The sequence below is a fragment of the Barbus barbus genome (genome assembly GCF_936440315.1).
Source record: "Barbus barbus genome assembly, chromosome: 2".
In the NCBI taxonomy this organism is placed as follows: Eukaryota; Metazoa; Chordata; class Actinopteri; order Cypriniformes; family Cyprinidae; genus Barbus; species Barbus barbus.
The window spans coordinates 27031799-27055480 of NC_136730.1; the positions used below are offsets into that span (position 1 = coordinate 27031799).

The 23682-nt window shown below is 36.6% G+C and overlaps 1 protein-coding gene across 1 annotated transcript; it reads left to right on the forward strand.

The window, feature by feature from the left end:
* Positions 1-4981: 4981 nt before the first annotated feature.
* On the forward strand, positions 4982-15874 carry LOC306883973 (cadherin-5-like). Its single transcript, XM_079439534.1, has 12 exons — positions 4982-5148; positions 7268-7483; positions 7701-7983; positions 8146-8259; positions 8690-8860; positions 8967-9148; positions 9305-9561; positions 9676-9812; positions 10550-10662; positions 10763-10862; positions 11975-12217; positions 13234-15874. Exons 2-12 carry the CDS (start codon positions 7268-7270, stop codon positions 13716-13718), a joined length of 2301 nt encoding a protein of 766 aa, XP_079295660.1. The 5' UTR covers positions 4982-5148; the 3' UTR covers positions 13719-15874.
* Positions 15875-23682: the final 7808 nt, after the last annotated feature.

Below are 23682 nucleotides of genomic sequence, written 5' to 3' on the forward strand. Positions count from 1 at the left end.
ATTGGTTCTTAAGGCTAAAGATTATACTAAAGCCACCAGTGAAAGCATAAGCAGATAAACAGGGCATACAGGGGATAAAGAAGAAAGAGAAAGAAAATAATCTGTCTAATCATCTCACCTCTATTAAATCAGATAACTATTAAAGGAATATGCTGGGTTCAATGCAAGTCAACAGCACTTGTGGCATAATGTTGATGACCATGAAAATTATTTCAACTTGTCCATCCATTTATTTAAAATAACAGGTTTACAATAAGGCATTAAAAATGGAAGTGAATGATTAAAATTTGTAAACATTATAACCACGAGATGCAAAAATTATTTGGCTTGAATAAATTGTAAGCTTTTCTGCAAGTTAAAAAAATTAAGCTAATTCAAATTGAATCCTAACAATTTGAATCCTGTAACTAAAAAAAAAAAAAAAAAAAAGAAAATGAAATGAAATGAGTAAAATGATTTTAATGAGTTAAAGAAATTAAAATAAAAATGACATATATGAAACTATGACTTATTGGGCATATCTTTTCTTAATGATAAAAATCAGATTTTCAGCTTGTCAAGTATGACAAAATAACACTATAAAAAAATGATGAGAACAACTTTACAGCTCAAAGAATTACTTTTTTTTACAAATGAGTAAACTATAAGCTTAGTTTCTGCTTTTAAATCTTCCAAAATTTCGCCTCAGTCCCTCCCATTGTACCATAACCTTGATTTTTTAAAATATTTTTTTGTTTTAAAGAATGTTATGCCGCAGGTACTGTTTTTTTTTTTTGTTGTTGTTGTTTTTTTTTGGTATTATTTATATAAGGCTGATTCATTTTTGGAGCCACAGTTAGACTAATTGAACATTCAGAAATACAGCACCCCTTTTAATCTGAAATTTCTGTAAGATTGCTTCAAAACACTGATCGAAATTAAATTTGCTGATCATAAGGAATTCAAGGTGCAAAAAAAAAAAAAAAAGAAGCCTAGACATGGCTCAAAATCCCCCGTGAACTACAGTTGCGTTTCTATTCTAGCTAAGAAATGCATCATTCAGCCTAAGATCTATTTACTTCCTCCTATTGAAACAGTAGCAACATCCCCATTTAAGCCCATAACCTTGAGCTTCCTGTTGACAGAATGGAAATCCCATGGATCCAACACAGCTGGCCAGTTCAGAACGTTTGTCTCTGCTCACGTTGAGATGATTACACTCAGGAGACTTGACAAAATGAGTCTCTGTGTGAGAGATGTGTGCTTCAATCCAAATAGCTTTAGCCTCTCAGCGAAGCCAGTGTTATGTGAAAATAACCTTTCACAGTCCTAATTGTTTTTCATCATCGTCCCCAATTACCTGCCATGAATACCAAGATGTGCTTTCAGTTGCGACATCCCTGCCCTTTAACAGCACGTTTCAGCATGTGTGCGTAATCGGTTAGCAAAGCACAAATCTGTGCAGCGATTAAAAGTTCAGGGGTGCTGGTCCGAGCCTCTGCAGCTATGTTTCTGAAGGTTCAAACACAGGACATGAGCCGAAGATTAGTTTGGGTCTGGGAGGAAGCCGGGGCTGGCGTTACGGAAATTACTGCAGGGCTGGAGCTGCTTGATTAGGACTGAAGTGATGGGATTAGCAGACCTCTCGGTTTTGGAAAGGTGTAGGAGGGGAGAACAGAGACTTTGAAGCTGGTATTACTAATCACGGTGGGCGTGATACTCTGTATACCATACATGGGGTTGTGACATCAGAGATAAAAATGTATCGTGATTCATTCTGCGTGACTAATTCCGCTAGCATGTCACTGATGTCGCGCTCAACAGCCCTCCCTTTGCGAATCTTACACCTGAACGCAGTCATGGAGGAATGCACGGAAGCTTTTGATCTTTCACCGTTGTTGTTAGATTTTGATTCTGATGTTACAAAGTACAATTAATATTTTGTACCGTGTTGCTTTTGAAATAATATTTACAAAATCACATGCATTTTCTGCCTTCACTCTATGAGGCAATCCCTCAGCTGTGATTACCCACCCTTGAAAATGCTTCCCCCGTTCATTATTGCAAAAAGGTATGAAGGGCAAGTAGGCCCATGATGAAACTCTCTGGCAATTCTAACTCTCTCAAGTGCTTAAACCTGAAGGGAATATGTTCTGGGAATTAATGAATTCAACATGTGAGTGCAAGGAAAGGGACATGAAAGTATCGCCCCGGTCTGTTTTCTCTTACAACTGAGGCTGCATTCTTATTTTGTAGCTCTCTGCTCCGGGTCGTCTCTTCACACATCTTAACATCAAAAATAATGCGCTAACTGGCTGTTGGAAGCTGTATTGCAAGCGCTGGCTCTGTTAGTCTAGCCGCCTGGTTGAATGAGGTGATAAAATTAGCATTAATATGCTTCCTGAAAAGTTAATTTGCTGCTGGCTTTGATATTTCTGTGTGTTTATTTCTTTGTGATTGAATTAGGCAAAAGGTTTGGAATCTGTGAAACCAATATCACAACAATGTGAATGGAACTTTTCCCAAATCTAAAGAAAACAAAAGCCATATTTAAACTTCAGACGGCAGCAAAAGCAGAAACACTCTTAGCTTGAATGTGTCTTGATGCTATTGTATTCTTCATGCTGCATAATTTAGCTGAAGCCTTGCAAACAGCAGGATGCATTCGATGCATATTCCTCAGGCACTTCTCATTAGCTTTTGAAGGGGTTCTTTGTGTTTCATTATTAAAACAAATTTTCACTGGTATGACCGTAACAATTATTCTGAGACGTGTTACTAAAGCTAAAAAATTACAGACTTTACGCTTTCATTGCTTCATCCCCAATGTGGCAACAAATCATTTGTGCTCAATATGAAAGTATGGTTTCTTTAAAGGGGCCATTTTCAATAAGACTAAAGTGGAAGGAGGGCGATTCAATCCACGTTATTCCATTCATACTATGCCCCAGGGTGGATTTAGGATCAGGTTAAGTGAACATTAATGTCTCGTTAAGATCGGTCCAAACGCCTCAAACATGCCGTACATCAGCTTTCTCTGAGGGCCTCCATGCGCTTGGCTGCTCACCCAAGGCAAATGAGAGAAGACAAGAACCCTGGTATTTTTAAAGCACACACTTCACAAGGCATCCACTGCCTCATGCGGTCTGGTAGGTGATGGTGCAGATAATGTCTGCTGGACAGCGGCAGGGTTAAACACCATGGTCGTGCCCTTAGGAGGCATAAGGAGAGGTCTCAGATGACGATGAGTTACATAAAGTACACCAATTCTAACTTCTGGAATGAGAAATCCACAGAAGCAGTTTTTTAAATAAGTTTGCCCATTTAAGTCAAAAATGTATTTCTCCCCAAAGATACAAGAGATTTTCATTGCCTCAGGAAGTCATTTAATGGCAATGGCAATTTCAATTTTATTTGTATAGCACCATTAATTACAACCCAGGCTGTCCAGTCTGCTTTATCACCAAATGAATAAAAACACAAAACACATTACTCATGAAATTAAAAACTTAATGTGTCAACATACATTGTATGCCTTTGCAAACAAATATGTTTTTAAATATTAAAAGATTTATTCTAAAAAATAAAATATTAAAAAGAGTTAATACTACAAGTACTAATAAATAATTATAAATAAACACTTATAGTAAAATAATAATAATAATAATTATTATTATTATTATTATTATTATCATTATAGACATTTTAAATAAGTGAAAATAATTTTCAAAAGTGTGTGTGTGTGTGTATATACATATATATGTGTATTGACCTTGATCCACTAAGCATAAAAGTCTTGACTCGGTCTCCAAACAGTTATATAACTTTTTTTACTGTATAATTATATCTTACATTCCTAAGTACCATCTGAATTGGACAGGTATCACAGAATGAGGTGTGTAAAATGTAAAATGTGTGTAAAAGTCAAGTAAGCTGAAGGACACCAGTCGGTTTCCACTTTATGCCATTTTGAAACAGTTTCAAGACCACAATAGGAAACATTTTAACATTTCTTCCCCTTACCGCAATCAGATTTTTTTTCATGTGTTAGTTTAAAAAATGAGGTCAAGTAATACTCTTCAAAGCTAGGAAGTAGATTTAAAGTCAACCAAATTTGAACAAAAGTTCTGTAGGGCGTTCTGAGCAAGGGCTAAAAAAGGAGCAAAGGTCAGACCAATTTTATTTATTTTTTTACCAGAGGCCTGGCGTGAGAGTCTGTCAGCCATGTATTTCCAAGTGAAGGCCAGTAGACATATTCAAAGAAATAAGTATATCCTCATAAAAGCCAAGGAGCAGACAAACAAACGAAAGCAAATGTCAAGCAGGGCTGCACTTCAGCAATTGTCTAAGCACCCAGGGGTATTTATCTTAGGTCCCCTGTCAAAACGGCTCGGCCATTCCATGCAACTAATCCTACTAAACTGACTCTCTCCACTTAGATCAATGGGGCACAACACTAAGCACTTCTGACAGATACATACATCCGCCCCAAGTCCCAGTCCCTAAACTCAACCCTCCGCTGAACGCACGACTAGACCCCTCCACCCGCCCCTTTCTCACTTATTAGTTTAGACAAGATCACAGAGGCAGATATAACAGTCACAGTCTCTGTAAAATGTAATACCACACTGAGGAAAATCTCTTGGGATTACTTTAACTCCGTTAACCTGTTTATCGTGCTCTTTATTCTACAGCTTTGAATAATAAATCACTTTTGCTTTCCTGTCCTCTTTAAGGGAGCGAGCTGGAACTCAATGATCTCCCACCTCCAGCCCCCTCAGTCTCTCTCCCAGTCGCAAACGCTCCCCGTCTCTTTCGCTCTCTCTCTCTCTCGTTCAGCGGTGTAATGCTCCGCTTGCCTCTCAGAGCTACTGGTAGTCAGGGGGCTGTGAATCTTATCTGATTTTCCAGAGAGGGTTTGGAGCTGGACTGAAGAGGCAGGGACAATAACAGGAAGCAGCCAGAGGAACTGCTGGGCTGGGCTGGGCTGATCACTTTTGCCACTGGAGTGGCCTGATTGTCCAGTGAGCAGCTGTGTGGGAGCTCAGACAGGTTCACATACAGCTGGAAACAGACACCACTGACCTGAGACTGAGGAGGATATAATACATCTCATATACTGAAGGGATTTTCGTATCGAGGAAGACTGTTGAAGGGACCAAAACTCTGGTATGTGATGATTTTTTTTTTTTTTAAATGTTTGTCATATATATTTATGTATGTGTGTACACGTGTGTGTGTGTGTGTGTGTATATATTTTCTTTTCTTTTTTTAAGTTGAGGCTATGAAGTTCAGTTGAAATATTTACATATTTTGTATATCTGTATAATATATATTGTGTATGTTCTATTTGGTTTTAATTCAATTTTAATGTGTATTGTAACATTTCTCACCAAAAAACTTGAAAGTTTGATTTGAATGATGCTTCCTGGACTAATAGGAAGGAAATTCCAAAGGAACACTGATTACCCATGGGAAGACGCTGAACTTATGTGGATGTAACATTTTACTTATGAACAAAGAAACTATTATAAATCTGTGCACCATCTGTCCTGCTTTTTTTTCTTGAAACAGCACAGCAGTTACAGGTTATTCTTAATGTCTCATCCCATATGCCACTGTAGTAATAATGTTGAGAGAGATGCAGAAATCAGTGTGCATCATATGAAGAATGAAAGTTGGTGCTGTTAATTATTAAAGGTTATGTAAAACATCACAGTTCAGGCTATAAATAATATAAAACATGCCAGCCGTGAGCTTGACATTATTCGACACATATAGAATCTAAATGAAGAGAGGTGTACAAGATGAGTCACAGGTGAGAACAGGTGCAGTGCATGTATTTCAGACAGTGGCACATTTAACATGTTGCTGGAACTTGTGACACTGAAGATATGTGATAGAAAGGAGGGGAGACTTGATGTATGTCAGGCTGAATTTCCTAGAGGAGAGAGTAGGCAGACTGCAGATTGCTGGAAGCTGCTCCACGATTAAACCTATTTTAATCTGAAGCCCACACATAGACACACACATACACGCAAAGCCTTTCAAATGGCTGGTTGAAACAACAATTGCTGTGGAAATGGTGTGCTTTTCAATAATGTAAAATGTTGAAAACAATTTGTATTGAACACTCTTCAGTGTCAATGTGCTATATATAATAGATATAATATATAATATATATAATAGAAAGGATAAAAGAGAGAGGAAATGGAATTAAAGAATTAAAATGACTTATTTTTAATTATCCAATATAACATAAGCAGAGTTGCTGACTGAATTATCAAGAAGTTAATATTTAGTAACCAGCAATTCAAATATAATATGGGTAGTTTGCATCAAAAACAAAAAAGAGGCCAAGCAGATTCAAGAGTTGGAATTTAGAGGAACAAACACAGCCAGGTGTGGTGGTGCTGTTACATCAAATATCAACACTGTTTGTCCAATAAAAGTAGTGTACTGGGACATATAATATATACATTTACAACAAAACATTTAGTTAGTACTTACCCAGCAAAAAAAAAAAAAAGTGATATACAAATGTGATGGGACGTGGCAATGTTATGTGGAAAGCCCTTAACCTGATTGGAGAAAACAAAAGGAAGAAGAAAAAACAGGCATGAATAAACAGGAACATCAGAGTAGTAATGAGCTCAAACCAAAGCTAACATAGTATCTTATGTGCTGCCCATACATTTCTCAATTCATTCTTTTATAGCTTATGTGAAAGTAATCATTTTGTGTGGAAGACTATAGCCCTATAACAAAGATTTAGCAATGTGGGAACACTTAATAAGCACAATCCACCTCATCTTAATATTATCTAAATGAGTCTAACATAAGAATGGCCCATCAAGCTTAAGCGTGTTATCTTGGATGGGAATGCAGAAGTGGGCTTTAACAGTGTCACACAGTTCGAGTGTGCTGTTTCCCATCATCCAGAAGAATACAGTCAAAAGTTTGTGCCACAGGAGAAACCCTAATGAGACAGACAATTTAATGAAGGGATTTCAAAGTCAGAGATGACGATTGACTTTCTTTCTTTCTTTCTTTCTTTCTTTCTTTCTTTCTTTCTTTCTTTCTTTCTTTCTTTCTTTCTTTCCTTCTTTCTTTCTTTCTTTTTCTTTCTTTCTTTCTTTCCTTCTTTCCTTCTTTCTTTCTTTCTTTTTCTTTCTTTCCTTCCAACATTAAACATACTGAGATCTGTGAGGCTGAAGAAACCATCTTGAAAGGCATGAATTAATGTATATATTTTTTGGTTTGTTTGTTCCATTCACATGGTGTACAGATGATGAAACGGTCTGCCTACAGGCAGATGACTGAGCCTGGCTTTTGGGCAGGTGTCCTGGTCATTTTATGTACCCTCAGCATGGGAGCTGATGTCCACCAAACTCTGAAAACGCCAAGCAGAGTGCTTCAAAGGCATAAGAGAGCCTGGAAATGGGATAAACTTTATGTGAATGAGGAAATGCCTCCAAAAAACCCACCTGAAAAAATTGGAAAGGTAAAGGGTCTAAACAATAATAAATTTAATGAAAGTATGTATATAGTGCTACTTTGAATATAATGCTTAAAGTAAACTCTAATACTTCAAGTAGAGTCCTCTGAGGAATCACTATGTAAATTTAGATATAATGAACAAAATCTTTGGATTATTGTAATGCTTGTTCTAATGCTTGCTTTTATTTCTATACTTCTTCCCCGTTCCTTTCTCTTTTTAGCTAGATAATACATTTTTCGATGCCTCTGCAAGATATATTCTCTTAGGAGAAGGTGCTAATGACATTTTTACTGTAAATGACAATGGGGATATCGTTGTCAATATGAAGTTGGACCGGGAGAAGAAAAGTGTCTACAATCTGACAGCTTCACTCATCAACTTTAAAACCAAACAAAAGCTTGACAAGGATGATACATTTATAATAGTGGTCATGGATATTAATGACAATAGCCCTGTGTTTCCACCTGACCTCCCTGGATCCATCAGTGAATCTTCTAATGAAGGTAACAGGGTGGCCATGATGTCCATGTGTGGACAGCTTTACAAGTAGGACTGAAGAACTATTGTGTAGTACACCTTAATGGATTTATGAAATGTGGATTTTGTTTGTTTGTAAAACATTATTTAATGTTATGCTTAAATTTTTGCACACATTATCATTCTAGGATCTATAGTAATGACAGTAAAAGCAACTGATGCCGATGATCCCACCACTCAAAACGGAATGATTGGGTACAAACTACTGAATGGGACAGATCTCTTCAACATCAACAATAAAGGTTTGCAATTAGAAACGTTGGGATCATAAAGGTTCTCTATCTATCTATCTATCTATCTATCTATCTATCTATCTATCTATCTATCTATCTATCTATCTATCTATCTATCTATCTATCCCAATAAATAAGCAAATATTCTTATAATTTAAAGTAACTATTTTCTGTTTTAGCTGAATTTTAAGCAGCCATTACTTTAGTCTTCAGTGTCACATGATCCTTCAGCAATCATTTTAACATCCTGATTTGATGCTCAAAAAATTTGTATAATAACAGTTGTGCTGCTTAATAATTTAGTGGAAAGTATGATAATTTTTTTTTCAGTATTCTTTGATTAATAGAAAATTCAAAAGCAAGAATGTTCAGCAGCATTTATTTGAAAAACGGAAACATTTTGTAACTTTATGAATGTCTTTGTCTGATTTGTCTTTAGGTGAAATCAGAACAATGACAAGCAGCCTTGACCGAGAGACACAGAATCAGTATCTAATTGCTATACAAGCCAAAGACATGCCAGACGTTATTAATACTGGGAATTCTGCTACTACTGTTGTAACTATCAACATTAATGATGTAAATGACAACATTGCCGCCTTCAAAAAAGGTAAGTTGACTGTAAAAGCTGTAACTAAATTTTGCATAGACACACTGCATGCTAGACTAGACTATTTTTCAAATCTTTGTCAACAGAAAAACTTTTTTCTCCTTAGGAGAATACCATTTTAATGTAACAGAAGACAGCAAACCTGGACATAAAATTGGCATATTAGGAGTGGAGGACAAAGACGAGATACAAAACAAAGTTCCTTCTTTTATTATACAAGATAAATTTGATGGACTGTTTGGCATTAAACTAAGTCATGAGAAAGATGGAATTATTAGCCTCAAAGTGGTAAGCATTTCAAGCTGCACTACTAAACAAGCTTCAAGACAACTTGAATTTTTAAGACTAAGCAATGCTTTCACTGACATAAATTAAAGTTGACATTTTATCTCTTAGCTCTTTAGAATTATTGTTTTGCTAATTGTTTTCCCTAATCACTCACAGCCTCTCGACTATGAAACGGAGAAGATGCACAAGTTTAGTGTAAACGTGTTAGAGCACACAGTGTCTAAATCACCAGATAACCAAGGACCCAACCTGCAGACGAGAGCCCAAGTTTTCATCACTGTAATTGATGTTGATGAACCACCTGTTTTCAACCAAACTGAATACAAGTTCAGCATCTACGAGGGCCCGTTCAAGACTCCAATCATTGGAGCTGTTTCAGCAAAGGATCCAGATAAAAACGGTTACAAAATACGGTATAAAAGGAGATTTTTATTCATCAAAAAAAAAAAGAATGCCTTCTGTTTTGCTGTGTTTTTAGTGTAAACAGATCAAAATGGTTTCATCTAATGTTGACATTTGATCACTAGGTACTCTATTGAAGACCCAAACTCTCCTGTAGCTGTGGATACTGTACAAGGACATCTATCCTTAAAGAGGCAACTAGACAGAGAGGACAAGTCCTCCTACACATTCCAGGTTACAGCACAGGAGGATGTGCCAAATGGTAAGATACAAGCAAGCTTCCACAGCTTAACAATTTACACTACCAGTCAAATGTCTGGACACACCTTCATTTTCCCTACATTTTACAAAAATACTGAAGTTTTAAAAACTGTAAGATAAAAACAGATGTGTGAACTTTACGAATGTGAATTTTGTGAATTATTTTGTAGTGAATTGTGAATTATAAGTAGTGTTTTTATATTCATATTAAGCACTATTAATTTATATTTGTAATAAATAAATTTAATATACGTTTTTAAATAAAAATCTATTTACCACCATGAGGACCATTAATTCACCTAAGTGTGTCTAAACCTTTAGTATTTGTGTTTCCAAAATATGTGATGATTTTAGTTGTGATTTCAGTCTTATTTATATTCTGGATGGATCACAAGCTCACTGAATTAGCTCTGGCTAAATTATCTGTTAATCAGAGATTTGGTTCAACAAATTCAACAGAATGTGACTTTTGGGAACTGCTTTGTTTTGCTGTGCTAATTATGTGTATTTGCAAGAGTAATTAGAAATTAATATTGTAGCAAAAGTTTGTAGCAAAACATCTTTAACCCCAGCCAAGTAACAGCAATATTCACAGACAAATATTTTTTAATAGTAGTAGGATTGACAAAATTAAATATAATAAGCATCATCATCATTAGTATGATCATCATTATTATCATCAAGATCATTAGTAAATTTGTGTGTGTGTGTGGGGGGGGGTTATCTCTGAATCCTCAGGTCTGAAGTCCTATGCGCTGGTTAATCTGAAGGTTCTTGACATTAATGACAACGCACCAGAACTAACTAACAAGAGCCATGTGTATGTCTGTGAGAGTGATAAACCTGGAACAGTAAGGAGTTGCTTGAATACATTTCACATGAACAAATTTAGAATGATTTTCCTTTAGATATGTATTTTTTTATAATCCTTCATTTATTACCCTCTTGCAGATCATTGGGACTGTTGGTGCCTACGACAAAGATGAAAATTCAGGCAGGATCCGTTTCACTCTGGCAAAGGGCTTGAACTTTACCCTTCATGATAATAGAAGTGAGTTCATTCATATTCACTACAGTTGGTCAACAGAGTGGTTCTCTACCATTATAGATGCAGGATAATGTTTGTAAAGTTGTTCAATTTAAAAGATCTAGTTTCAGCACAGGTACAATTTCATGAATGATATTAATATAGATGCTTTATCCTTAGTTCTCTGTCTACTCCAAAGCAAACTAACTGCTGCTTATTCCTAGAGTAATCAGGCATAAAAGGAATAGGACGAATTCCACCAAAATACTGTAAAATGCATTAGGTACAAGCTTTCTAAAAGCAGCAGCCATGCACAATGAATCTATGATCTGACACACCATGTTCTAAATGTGCCAGACTGAGGAACATTTGTAGAAAACTGTGGTTTATTTCCTCACAGATGTACAATGAACTAATATGATGGTTTACAATTTTAAACTGGCAGAAACAGGAAAGCAAAGTAGTTTGTTAAGGTGCACTGACTGGAATGAAAAGAAATGTCTTGGGCTTTTTTTTTTCTTCTTCTTTTTAATAAAAATCATATATAAGCTTACTAAAAATGACTTCAGAGGGATCATGTGACACATAAAAAATCCAGCTTTGCCATCACAAGAATAACTTACATTTTAGTATCTATTAAAATGGAAAACAGTTCATTTATTCTTGATATATAAATGCAGCCTTTCTGAGCCCTTTCAAAAACAAAAACAACAACAACAAAATCATCAAACCTGTTGTAACTCATAAGTGTAATCTGTAAAATAATTACATTTATTTTATCTATGTATTCAAGCGACAACAGAATGTTGCTTTATACAATTGCAACTGAATTTCCTCAAAATGTACTAGATGAGAATTTCAATTTAGGCCACACGAATGTCAAAGTGAAGATTTACTCTTCCTACTATTGTGTGAAATGTGATATTCTTAGGCCTGGTTGCATTGAGTTGTCACAAGAATGTCAGCAACATTTCCCTCCAAGCATCAACAGAAAACAAAAGCAGAGTCCAATGACAACAATAGCACTGCTGATGAAAATTGTTAGCTTGCACCTGTGGCATGCACAGTTAGTCATTTCCCCTGAATAAGAGCGAAATTAATGACTGCATCTCTTCAATTATCAACATTTGTTGTAGATAACACTGCGAGCATTAAGCTGAAGCAAGGCGATTTCAGTATAGAGCACTCAGTGGAACATGTGCTAGAAATCGAAATCACTGACGGAGGGACACCAGAACAGAAGAAAACTGACCTCCTCCCGATTAAAGTGTGCACATGCCAGACAAATCGACAGGTGGAGTACTGTAAGGCCTACGCCCGGACCGGAATGAGCGTCAGCGCCCTCTTAGCCATTCTTCTCTGCATCATCACCATCCTGGGTACATTTACACGCATCTCTCATCTCACTTGTTTTTCTTCTTTCTATTACAAAGATATCCATGCAAGGCCAAAGACTCCTTCCTTAGAATTTTACTTTTTTATGAAATAAAAAAGAAACACATTTAAAAAAGAAGCAAACACATAATTTAATCAAGCCCAGCAAAACAGATTATGCAGGATTCATGACCTGACAAGAGCATGGTTAAATTAATGATACATGTGAACATTTTAAATCCTTTCTTTGAGGAAAGGCTTTTCTCCATAATTTCCCAAGTGGAGACTCTGTATATTTTATTCACCATCTTAAGATCCTTTAAGTGGTCTTGTTGAGTCGCTTAGCTCCATATTTTCATTGTCATTGTTAGTTAGTATACTGTATATGATGATAAAAAAAGATGCAAAATCTGTCACTGGGGCAGTACCCAGTACATATTTTTGTTTTATTTACCACTTTAGGGTGCATATTAGTACTTTAAAGTGAATTATTACTTCACCTAACATGCTAAAAGTACATACTAAAAGTAAAATTTAAAAAGGTACCACCTCAGTGACAGACTACCTATTTTTCCTGAAAGTGTGAGATGACATTTTGCATGCATCTCTACACCTTTTGAAAAGCAGACGTTTGTGCTTGCAATTCTAGATGTGAGAAACAAGGCAAGAGTGAGGACAATTAAGACAAGCCACTCATATGCAGTCACACAATCAGACAGACGAGAAGTGTTGAAGTATTCTGAAGTTCACAGACCCCTGTGAAAATAAGAGACTTCCTTTTCAACACCACCTTATGTTCAATTCGTTTGTTTGTTTATTTATAGAAGAAACGAATGCTGTTTGAAACTTGTGTTGTCAATCAAAATTTATGAGTTTACATTACAGAAATAAACCAGGAAGATGTTAAAATGATTGAAGAAAGAAAGAAAGAAAGAAAGAAAGAAAGAAAGAAAGAAAGAAAGAAAGAAAGAAAGAAAGAAAGAAAGAAAGTTGATATTGTGTATTTATTTTATCTTCTTAGTCATCGTCATCCTCATTGTGTTGCGGAGACGCTATCAGAAGGAAGTTTTGGTTATCAAGTCTTCTGGCGAGATCCATGAGCAGCTAGTGAGATATGACGAGGAGGGCGGTGGAGAAATGGATACAAACGGTTATGACGTCTCCATCCTGTCCTCTGCTTGTCACGACAGCAGCTTTCGGCCCGGCACGGGGCCTTCGCTGTACGCCGTGGTGAAGAAACCCTCTGCTTGTAAGGGTGACATGGCCATGATGATCGAGGTGAAGAAGGATGAAGCCGACCATGACCGTGATGGGATTCCCTACGATACTTTACACATCTATGGCTATGAGGGATCTGAATCTCTGGCCGGTTCCCTCAGCTCTTTGGACTCATCCTCCAGTGGGTCCAATCTGGACTACGACTTCTTGCATGAGTGGGGACCTCGTTTCAGGACCCTGGCTCAGCTCTATGGAGTAGACGGATCGGACTCTGATAGCTCCGACTGATCCTACTGAAGGTCAGGGTTATCAGGTAGCCATCATCCTAGGAGGACACATCAGCATGAGACTGCTGTCTTCTCTTCATGGGACTTTTTGTAACGGTCCCTTTAAGAGAGAGATAAACAAGTGCCAATACTTGTTTGCTTCATGCATTGTTTTGACATTATGATGAGCACTACTGTATTTGTAATTTTCATAGAAAAAGTGTAAGTTAGTAGAAGAATTTGGCTTGGTTTTTTAGACTGGTTTTGTCCAGGTGGGTTTTGTATAAAAGAGCATTGGACACTGGTTGGACAAACTCTCTGGTTTATCCTTACAGTAAATCTGATTTCATTTTAACATAAAAAAAATCTGTGTTCATTTTGTGAAGGATTTTTCTTTTTGCCTGTATTGTATTACTCAACCCAATCTCATGGGAAAACATAATTTTACGTTTTGGCAACTTGGTAGTGAATTCATATGAATTTGTATGATTAGATTCGTATGAAAATATGAAAATGTTACCCACCCCTAAACTTAACTAGTAACATAAAACTGAGATTATGCAAATAATACGAATTTGCAACCAAACTTAATAGTTACAAGTAGCAATGAGATTGTGTTGTCCTTAATATTTTTTACATTGGTTTTTTGCATCTTGTATTCCTATAAAAATCCTCAGTGTGCCAGTTTATGATTTTTGTTTCTATGTATACAAGTGTTTTTTGGATTCATAGTCCATGTAATTGCAGAGCCAGCATTGTTCAGCAGACTCTTCTCATCAGGAAAACTACTGTATTGCCATGGGAGCAACAAAGGAAGTGGTGATAACTGTACTTTGAAAGAATTAAAGGCTACTCCAAGTTTATTTGACAGGAATCATCAGCACATCGATTGTTATGAGTAAAGCCCAAATCTCAAAGGTCCACCAATTGCAGGCAATTGCAGACGTCTCAGGAAACATGCAGTGAGTTGTATGCCTGATGAAATGTGAGACGCGGTCTGAATAACTGTATTACCAAGTGAATCATAAGTGTGGCTATATATTTAACTTGTTAAACATTTTGATGATAGTTAAAACCAAAATATGTAGCAGGCCAGCCAGTGTCTTGACAATATTGTTTGTCTTTCATTCAAGACTAAATAGACAAGAGGATCTCCTTTCATTGAAAAAAAAATTGTAAACCATCTTTATACCTTAAATATTTACCTCTGTGCACAAACTCTACCCTGTTTCCCCATTAACCACGGGCACAATATGTGGAAGCCACCTTCTCCCTTTCCTGTAGGGAATTACACGCCAAGCACTCTTCTCCCATCTTGTTTAACATGAGCAGCTCTGTCACTGAAATGTCAGCTTCCTGTCTGTGTGAGCACAAGGAAACGCACTTCCTGTTCCCTTATCTTTTAAGTGAAGGAACGGATTGAAACCTTTTTCCTGTTTTCTTGTCTTGAAGGGATAAAGAAAGAAAACTTAGGAGAGCAGGAAAATGTTAAAGAACAACATAAATCACAGTCTTGTTCACAAAGGCATTGTCCTTTAAGACAAACAGTGCTGCTCTTGAATGTTTCTTTTTTCTCCCCACCATATAATTTAATTAGTCTGTATTCGTCTTTTTCTTACATCATTTTAGAGAAATTTCTTACAATTCTTATGTGTTATTCTAGTTGTAGAATTAGATGTTTAGTCACTAGAGTATGTAACTACTGGGCAAAGACTATTACAGTAAATAAAAATCAGATAGACTGCACATCTTCTCATGATGGAAATGATCCATCATGTTTCTCAAGTACAACACTGTACAGAAAGTTGAAGAAAAACTGGAACCGTATCTAAAATGGCCTTCACTTGATAGCCTATGTGATTGTTCATTATTGTTATCATATTTCCTGCAATTATGTATGCTTTGAAATAGCGGTTATCGACATTATGGCCAGTTTAAAGTGTGTAGTGTGTTGAATGAACATTTTTCTTAACAAACAAAAGGGTCTGAGATTTGTTGGGAAGGTCCAGTAGATGTCAGTGTTGGGCAGTCAGACAAAACATTTCAGTATGTGGTTCTTGTGTGTGTTAAGAGGGACAAAAATATGTGCCTTTTTTCTATTGTTGCTATTGTTTAAAATATTATTTTTGTTTTCTGTTTTGAAACTGCCAATTTTGTATCTGAATAATAAACTTCCATAAAATAGTTTGTGTCCTTAATATAAAATACATTGTAGAAAAACAAAGTTTAATGACAAAATGTCTTCTGCTGAACAGTGTGTGTGTGACGTGTGTCTCATTAAACCGATGTTGTATGGGCAGAGGGTGCCTTGAGGTAAAGTTCACAATGTCTGTTGTTTATCGCACAGACAAACAGATCACACAGATAGCGGTACGTTAGCGGAAATTCCACAGTGATGTCAAGCCTAACACATCTGTGAGACACCCAGCTGGGACTTCCTGAGGCTGCAGACTCGGCCATTCATAGTATATACAATGTAATGGCTTTCTTACGAAGAACACAGAGATAATGCAATATAATAGAGGAAAAATCATCAAATACATATTCATCGAAATAAATCACACTCTAATGTGATTTATCATCACCATTTTCTTGTATAACCCATGCTGTCTTGTATAACCCAGTACCTATTACTATCTTCAGAAGCCCTAGTTACACCATTGTTCAAGAGTACTTCTTTGGAAAAACTCATTTATGTTCACCAAGTCTGCATTTATTTGTTTAACAGGTGTCATAAAAAAAAAAAAAATGTTTTTAATCCACAAAAATGGTAATACTTCAATGAAGTTCAATTCATTTACATTATTTAATGTGTTGGATATTATTAACTAATAATTTGCAACATTTTACAGCACATATTATTCTAGGTTAAGTATAATTTATAAACATTAATATTAAAGAAATACAATATACAAGCAAGAAGTCTTTTATGCTCACCAAGGCTGCATTTATTTGATATACAGTAAAAAAAAAAAAAAAAAAAAGTTTATTTTGATATATTTAAAATGTTGTAATTTATATCTGTGATGGCAAAGCTGAATTTAAAGCTTTACTCCAATCTTTAGTGTCACACAATCCTTCAGAATACATTCTTCTGATCGAGTGATTGACTGATTGTCTGTCTCTCTGTCTGTCTGTCTGTCTCTCTGTCTGTCTGTCTGTCTGTCTGTCTGTCTCTCTGTCTGTCTGTTTGTATGTCTGCCTGTCTGTCTCTCTGTATTTCTGTCTGTCTGTCTGTCTGTTTGTATGTCTGTCTGTCTCTCTGTCTGTCTGTCTCTCTGTCTGTCTGTCTGTCTGTTTGTATGTCTGTCTCTCTGTCTGTCTGTCTCTCTGTCTGTCTGTCTGTCTGTCTCTCTGTCTGTCTGTTTGTATGTCTGCCTGTCTGTCTGTCTGTCTGTCTCTCTGTATTTCTGTCTGTCTGTCTGTCTGTCTGTTTGTATGTCTGTCTCTCTGTCTGTCTGTCTGTCTGTCTGTCTGTCTGTTTGTATGTCTGCCTGTCTGTCTCTCTGTATTTCTGTCTGTCTGTCTGTCTGTTTGTATGTCTGTCTCTCTGTCTGTCTGTCTCTCTGTCTGTCTGTCTGTCTGTCTGTTTGTATGTCTGTCTCTCTGTCTGTCTGTCTGTCTCTCTGTCTGTCTGTCTGTCTCTCTGTCTGTCTGTTTGTATGTCTGCCTGTCTGTCTCTCTGTATTTCTGTCTGTCTGTCTGTCTGTTTGTATGTCTGTCTCTCTGTCTGTCTGTCTCTCTGTCTGTCTGTCTGTCTGTCTGTTTGTATGTCTGTCTCTCTGTCTGTCTGTCTCTCTGTCTGTCTGTCTGTCTGTCTGTCTGTCTCTCTGTCTGTCTGTCTGTCTCTCTGTCTGTCTGTCTGTCTGTCTGTCTCTCTGTCTGTCTGTCTGTCTGTCTGTTTGTATGTCTGTCTCTCTGTCTGTCTGTCTGTCTGTCTGTCTGTCTGTCTGTCTGTCTGTCTGTCTGTTTGTATGTCTGCCTGTCTGTCTCTCTGTATTTCTGTCTGTCTGTCTGTCTGTTTGTATGTCTGTCTCTCTGTCTGTCTGTCTCTCTGTCTGTCTGTCTGTCTGTCTGTTTGTATGTCTGTCTCTCTGTCTGTCTGTCTCTCTGTCTGTCTGTCTGTCTGTCTGTCTCTCTGTCTGTCTGTTTGTATGTCTGCCTGTCTGTCTGTCTGTCTGTCTGTCTCTCTGTATTTCTGTCTGTCTGTCTGTCTGTCTGTTTGTATGTCTGTCTCTCTGTCTGTCTGTCTGTCTGTCTGTCTGTTTGTATGTCTGCCTGTCTGTCTCTCTGTATTTCTGTCTGTCTGTCTGTCTGTTTGTATGTCTGTCTCTCTGTCTGTCTGTCTCTCTGTCTGTTTGTACGTCTGTCTCTCTGTCTGTCTGTCTCTCTGTCTGTCTGTCTGTCTGTCTGTCTGTCTGTCTCTCTGTCTGTCTGTTTGTATGTCTGCCTGTCTGTCTGTCTGTCTGTCTGTCTCTCTGTATTTCTGTCTGTCTGTCTGTCTGTTTGTATGACTGTCTCTCTGTCTGTCTGTCTCTCTGTCTGTCTGTCTGTCTGTCTGTCTGTCTGTCTCTCTGTCTGTCTGTTTGTATGTCTGCCTGTCTGTCTGTCTGTCTCTCTGTATTTCCGTCTGTCTGTCTGTCTGTCTGTCTGTCTGTTTGTATGTCTGTCTGTCTGTCTGTCAAGATTTGGAAATCGTCTATATTAGGTCCCACAGTGCATGTCAGAGCACAAACCAAGAGCTCTGAAACAGCACTGTATTGCGGCACAGATCTGGTGGATTAAGGGTACAGAAAAAAATCGCAGCATTGAAGGGTCACAGAAGCATGCAGTCTCTGTCACCCGTAATGGAAGAAGTTTGAAACAACCAGGTCCAGGACTCTTCCTAGAGCTGGCCTCCTGGCCAAACTGAGCAAATGATGGAGAAGGGACTTAAGAACATGATGGTCACTCTAGTTGAGCTCCATTTTCATATGTGGAGAGAGGAGAAACCTACAGAAGGACAAACATCGCTGCAACACTCCAACACCTGACAGAGCTTGAGAGGTGTGGCAAGGAGAAGAATGGCAGATCACTGCCAAATGACGACGATCAAAGCTTGTCGCATCGTACCCAAAAAGATTTGAGGCTGCAATTGGTGCCAAATATATTTCAACAATTGAGCAAAGGCTGTGAATACTTATGTACATATATATTTTTTGTTGTTGTTCTTGTTGTTTTTATCTATCCCAATAAATAAGCAAATATTCTTACAATTTAAAGTAACTTTTTTTTTTCTATTTTAGCTGAATTTTCAGCAGCCATTACTTTAGTCTTCAGTGTCACATGATCCTTCAGCAATCATTTTAATATCCTGATTTTATGCTCAAAAATTCAAAATTCAAATTGAACTGATTTTTATTTTATTTTATTATTATCAGTGTATCTATCTATCTATCCCAAAATTCTCATCAATGTCAAAACCACTTGTGCTGCTTAATATTTTAGTGGAAACCTTGATGCATTTTTTTTTTTTTTTTTTTTTTATGAACAGAATTAATTCTTTAATGAACAGAAAGTTTAAAAGAACAACATTTAATTGGAATAAACAATATGTCTTAACTGTCACTTTTGGTTTGTTGAATGTGTCCTTGCTGAATAAAAAGTAGGCTATTTATTTATTTATTTATTTACTTGCTTACATCAAATAACTGTAATTTATTAGGAGAGATTCCACCAGGAAAACAGTAAATCCCCATTTCCACTGTACTTTTTTGACAAGTTTCTAAAAAAAATGACCAAATACAGATATGATCAAATATATGAAGGCAATATATATTTAATCATGTATCCATCACTTTATTTTTTGAAGAAATCAAAATGAGGATTCGTAATGAGAAATAAATCTTCACATCAATTGTAATTTGACAACATGAACACAAGAGGACAGCACAATATCACTACAATGAAGGGACGCTGAAGCCTGGCCTGTTTTGAACATTGCCATATTTATTCATTTCTTTTTTTATTTTATTAAATTTTTTTTATTTGGTAAAGATTTGTGATCTGCAGCCATATATTTAATTTTCAGGGAAACAAAATTCTGAAAATATATTAAGGCATCAACTATTACTATTTTCTTTTGCTTCTTACAGTTTTACTTACTTGCAGATTCAGGATTATTAGGACAGTAAAATGTTTAATTTATTTGAAATAATTTATATTGTTATTAGGATGTATTAAAGTAGAAAGGACAATGTTACTGTGTGTGTGTGTGTGTGTGTGTGTGCATGTTTATGTGGTTTATGAGGACACAAATTTGTATAATGACATGGTTATGACAGAAGTATTACAATATGAAGGTGGTTTATGAGGACACTGCCTATGTCCCCGTAATTCAAAAGGCTTAAAAAACATACTAAATGGTGTTTTTTTTTTTATCTAAAAATGCACAAAGTCTCCTGTGAGGGCTAAGTTTAGGTGTAGGGTTGGTGTAGGGCAATAGCACACACAGTTTGTTCAGTATAAAAACCATTACACCTATGGAGAGTCCCCATAAACCACAAAAACCAACGTGTGTGTGTGTGTATGTGTGTGTGTGTGTGTGTGTGTGTGTGTGTGTGTGTGTGTGTGTGTGTGTGTGTGTGTGTGTGTGTGTGTGTGTGTGTGTGTGTGTGTGTGCGCATGTTTATGTGGTTTATGAGGACACAAATTTGTATAATGACATGGGTATGACAGAGGTATTACAATATGAAGGTGGTTTATGAGGACACTGCCTATGTCCCCGTAAATCAAAAGGCTTAAAAAACATACTAAATGGTGTTTTTTTGAAAATCTAAAAATGCACATGTGTGTGTGTGTGTGTGTGTGTGTGTGTGTGTATTTCTAAATGCAGACTTGGTGAGCATAAGAGACTTATTTCAAACAGCAGAATGAAGAATTATAATGCATTTGATCAGTGCTAACAAAATAGAGGTACAGTACACTCTCTGATTTACACACTCAGACCCATCTGAGATCAGTACAATCTTTAAGCATGTATGTTTTATCTGCCCTTCTCTCCTCCATTTCATACATACAGATAATTGACTTTGGAAAAGAAATGGATTCTATTTAATGCCTTTAAGAAGAAGAAAAGTAAGAACGAAAAGTGAGGATTTGCTGAAATGTCAGCAAATCCAGAGAAATCCCTTCACCTTTTTTAATCTGTGTCATATATATTCTCTTTCTCAGAGTGTATTTTTTAATGAACACACCTCTTCTTACAATAATGAAAAATGTAGATTGGCTCCACTAAAGATTCCAGCACAAGAATGTTATATAAGCTCATTCAGAAACACTTGTCCCTGTCACATTCCCTCTCTCTCCCTCTCTCAGCAAGCCACAATGTACCTTCCACTCTAATGCCCTCACAGAGATTTCTATCAGATGTCTTCCTTGGCTTATGGCATGTACATGTTACACACTCACACTCTCTTTCATTTTTTGTTTTTGTTGTTTTTTAATAAATAAAAAGAAAACAAGAACAAAATAGAACAGAAATAAATAGAGAGTGTTTCTGTTAGAAGGTCTGTTTTTTTGTGTTTCTTTTGGCAACACTTTAGAATCGGGAACATATTCACTATTATGAGGTTTCCCTCAATATACTCCTAATTTGCTGCTTATTAATAGTTAGTAAAGTTGTTAAGTTTAGGTATGGGTTTGGATTAAGGAATTTAAAATAAGGCATTAATAGGCCTATGTGCTTTATACTACTAATAAATGGCCAATACATAAGTCATTTGCTAATAGTGAGAGAAAAAAAGGAAAGAACAGCTAGTAGATAGAATAGAAACAGAACACTGCATCAACAGACACTAGTTGTGGTTTATAAGATCAGTGTGCATGTTGTTGGCATCTGTTGCATTGGTCAGTGCTTATTCTTTTTGCTAATTCAACGTTGTCAGATCTTGGAATTTCTGATAAGTGATGAACTGTAATCCAGTGACAGTCTAAATTTGCCTTAAAAGATTCTCCAGAAAAACTCTTCAGCCTAATTCAAATCCATGTCTCCCGAGTTTCTAAATGTACTAGTGGTTCATCATGTGATAAATATTTAAATACAAGTTATGTTTACCAACTAAACAGCTGGTTTACTGAAACTAAGAGCCATTCTCACACTCAAGGCAGACCATTATTCCCATATGCCGATGTACAGTTTGAAAGTGGCTGGCCTAAAACAGTGGATTTCAACCCTGATTCTGGGGACCCAGAGCACTGCACATTTTACATGTTTTCCTTATTCAATACACCTGCTTTTGATCATCGGCTCAGAAGGTGAAAGCTCCGTGAACTGAACTGAGTCTGTCAGATAAGAGAGACATAGGCTAAATGTGCAGTTCTGTGGGTCAACACCCAGTACTGAAAACCAATGTACTAGAAAATACAGAAGCCACTCTGGAAATTGCAATTGGTAACATGAAAAAGATTTATAAATAGTCTGTGTGGCCAAGGTGACCTAAAATACATGTACAGCTCTGAAATACAAATATGCAGAACTTTATAAAATGCTTGTAAATTTTAAGTATGCTAATAATAACAGATGTCTTTTCAGTAAATTATGCAAAGCAAGTGATGTATGGCGCAGCACGGCTCATGCCAAAAGCGAGGGGCTGTTGAGATTTGAAACAAGCAATTCATCTAATGCACATTCTGGTCCCATGTATATTTAATATTGCATTCTCAACTCCCAAAGGTGTTTTCTTGTACTAGTGTGAGATAGTGATTCACACTTGCACTTAGAAAATGCTGACCTGCTGTACTATACCTCCTCTGAGATTTAACAGCAGCAAAAAGACAAGTAAAGTGAAGGGGCTTTCCTGAGTTGCATGTAAGCCATAGTTAAGTTACACTGACAGCTATACAGCCACTGTTGTATCAGATCACAATGTTGTCTTTCCTCTTTCCTTTGGGTACTAAAATCCCATGTGAAGCTCTTTCACATTCATCCATCACATTCATGTCAAGTGCCATGACCATCCAAAACCTGCCATCCATTGCTGTTTATACAGACTTGTTTTCTGAAGACACGAGTAGTCGGTTAATGTGTAACTGATTTTTCAGATGATTTATGTAATTATTTATGGCTTTTTACCTAATGGCAATAGTGTAAAAAAATCATCACGTTATATTTCTGTCATTTGTGCTTTTTTTCAAATTATGTAACTGAAATAAGCAGCACAAGAACATTTTGTCATAATGTCATTGTGTGCAAACTGTTTGGAAATAAGCTTCGATATTAATGTGTATAACAGTATTCACAAGTTATGTTGTATGGAGTCCAGCACATGATGTGGATAAAATAAATAATAGACAGTGTGGCTATTTTTCTCCACGATTTATTAATTTGTGGTCATATTCATTTATTTTAATTGTGGCCACGATTTAGCCTAACTAAAACGATGGAAGAGATGTCATGTAGGCCTCTATGCTGTTGAAATGACATGAATAGGTTTTATTGCCATTATGGCCAGAGAATTTCAAATTCCCAGCATGTTTTGCATGGGACTGGATGGGAAGAGTAGGCTAAATGTAAGGTTGAAAAATTAGGCACTGTAAAATAAGAAAGAAGGTGGTGTTTAATGTTCTGTTATGTTAGAATTTAGAAAGATATCTGTGCTACGGTGAGGTTTTGAGGGTTACAGAGACCTTAGGCTGATGACAGCTCCATTTATTTAATGGAATTTTACTGTACAAAGTATTAACTATAAGGTTATGATTTTTCTCTCTTTTTATATATATTTATGCTTAAATGTATTATTTACTCTCCCAGTAAGCTACTATGTGTCTGTCGTGAGTGCAGTGTTCTCTCTCTCTCTCTCTCTCTCTCTCTCTCTTTCTCTATCTGTATAATGGCACAGCATCACCTGCCCTCATTTCTTTATTCAGAAAGCCTTATGAAGTGCCGGGAGACTCAGCCATGAGGTGACGAGGATACAGATACATCAGTTGTTTACTGTGATTTTTTT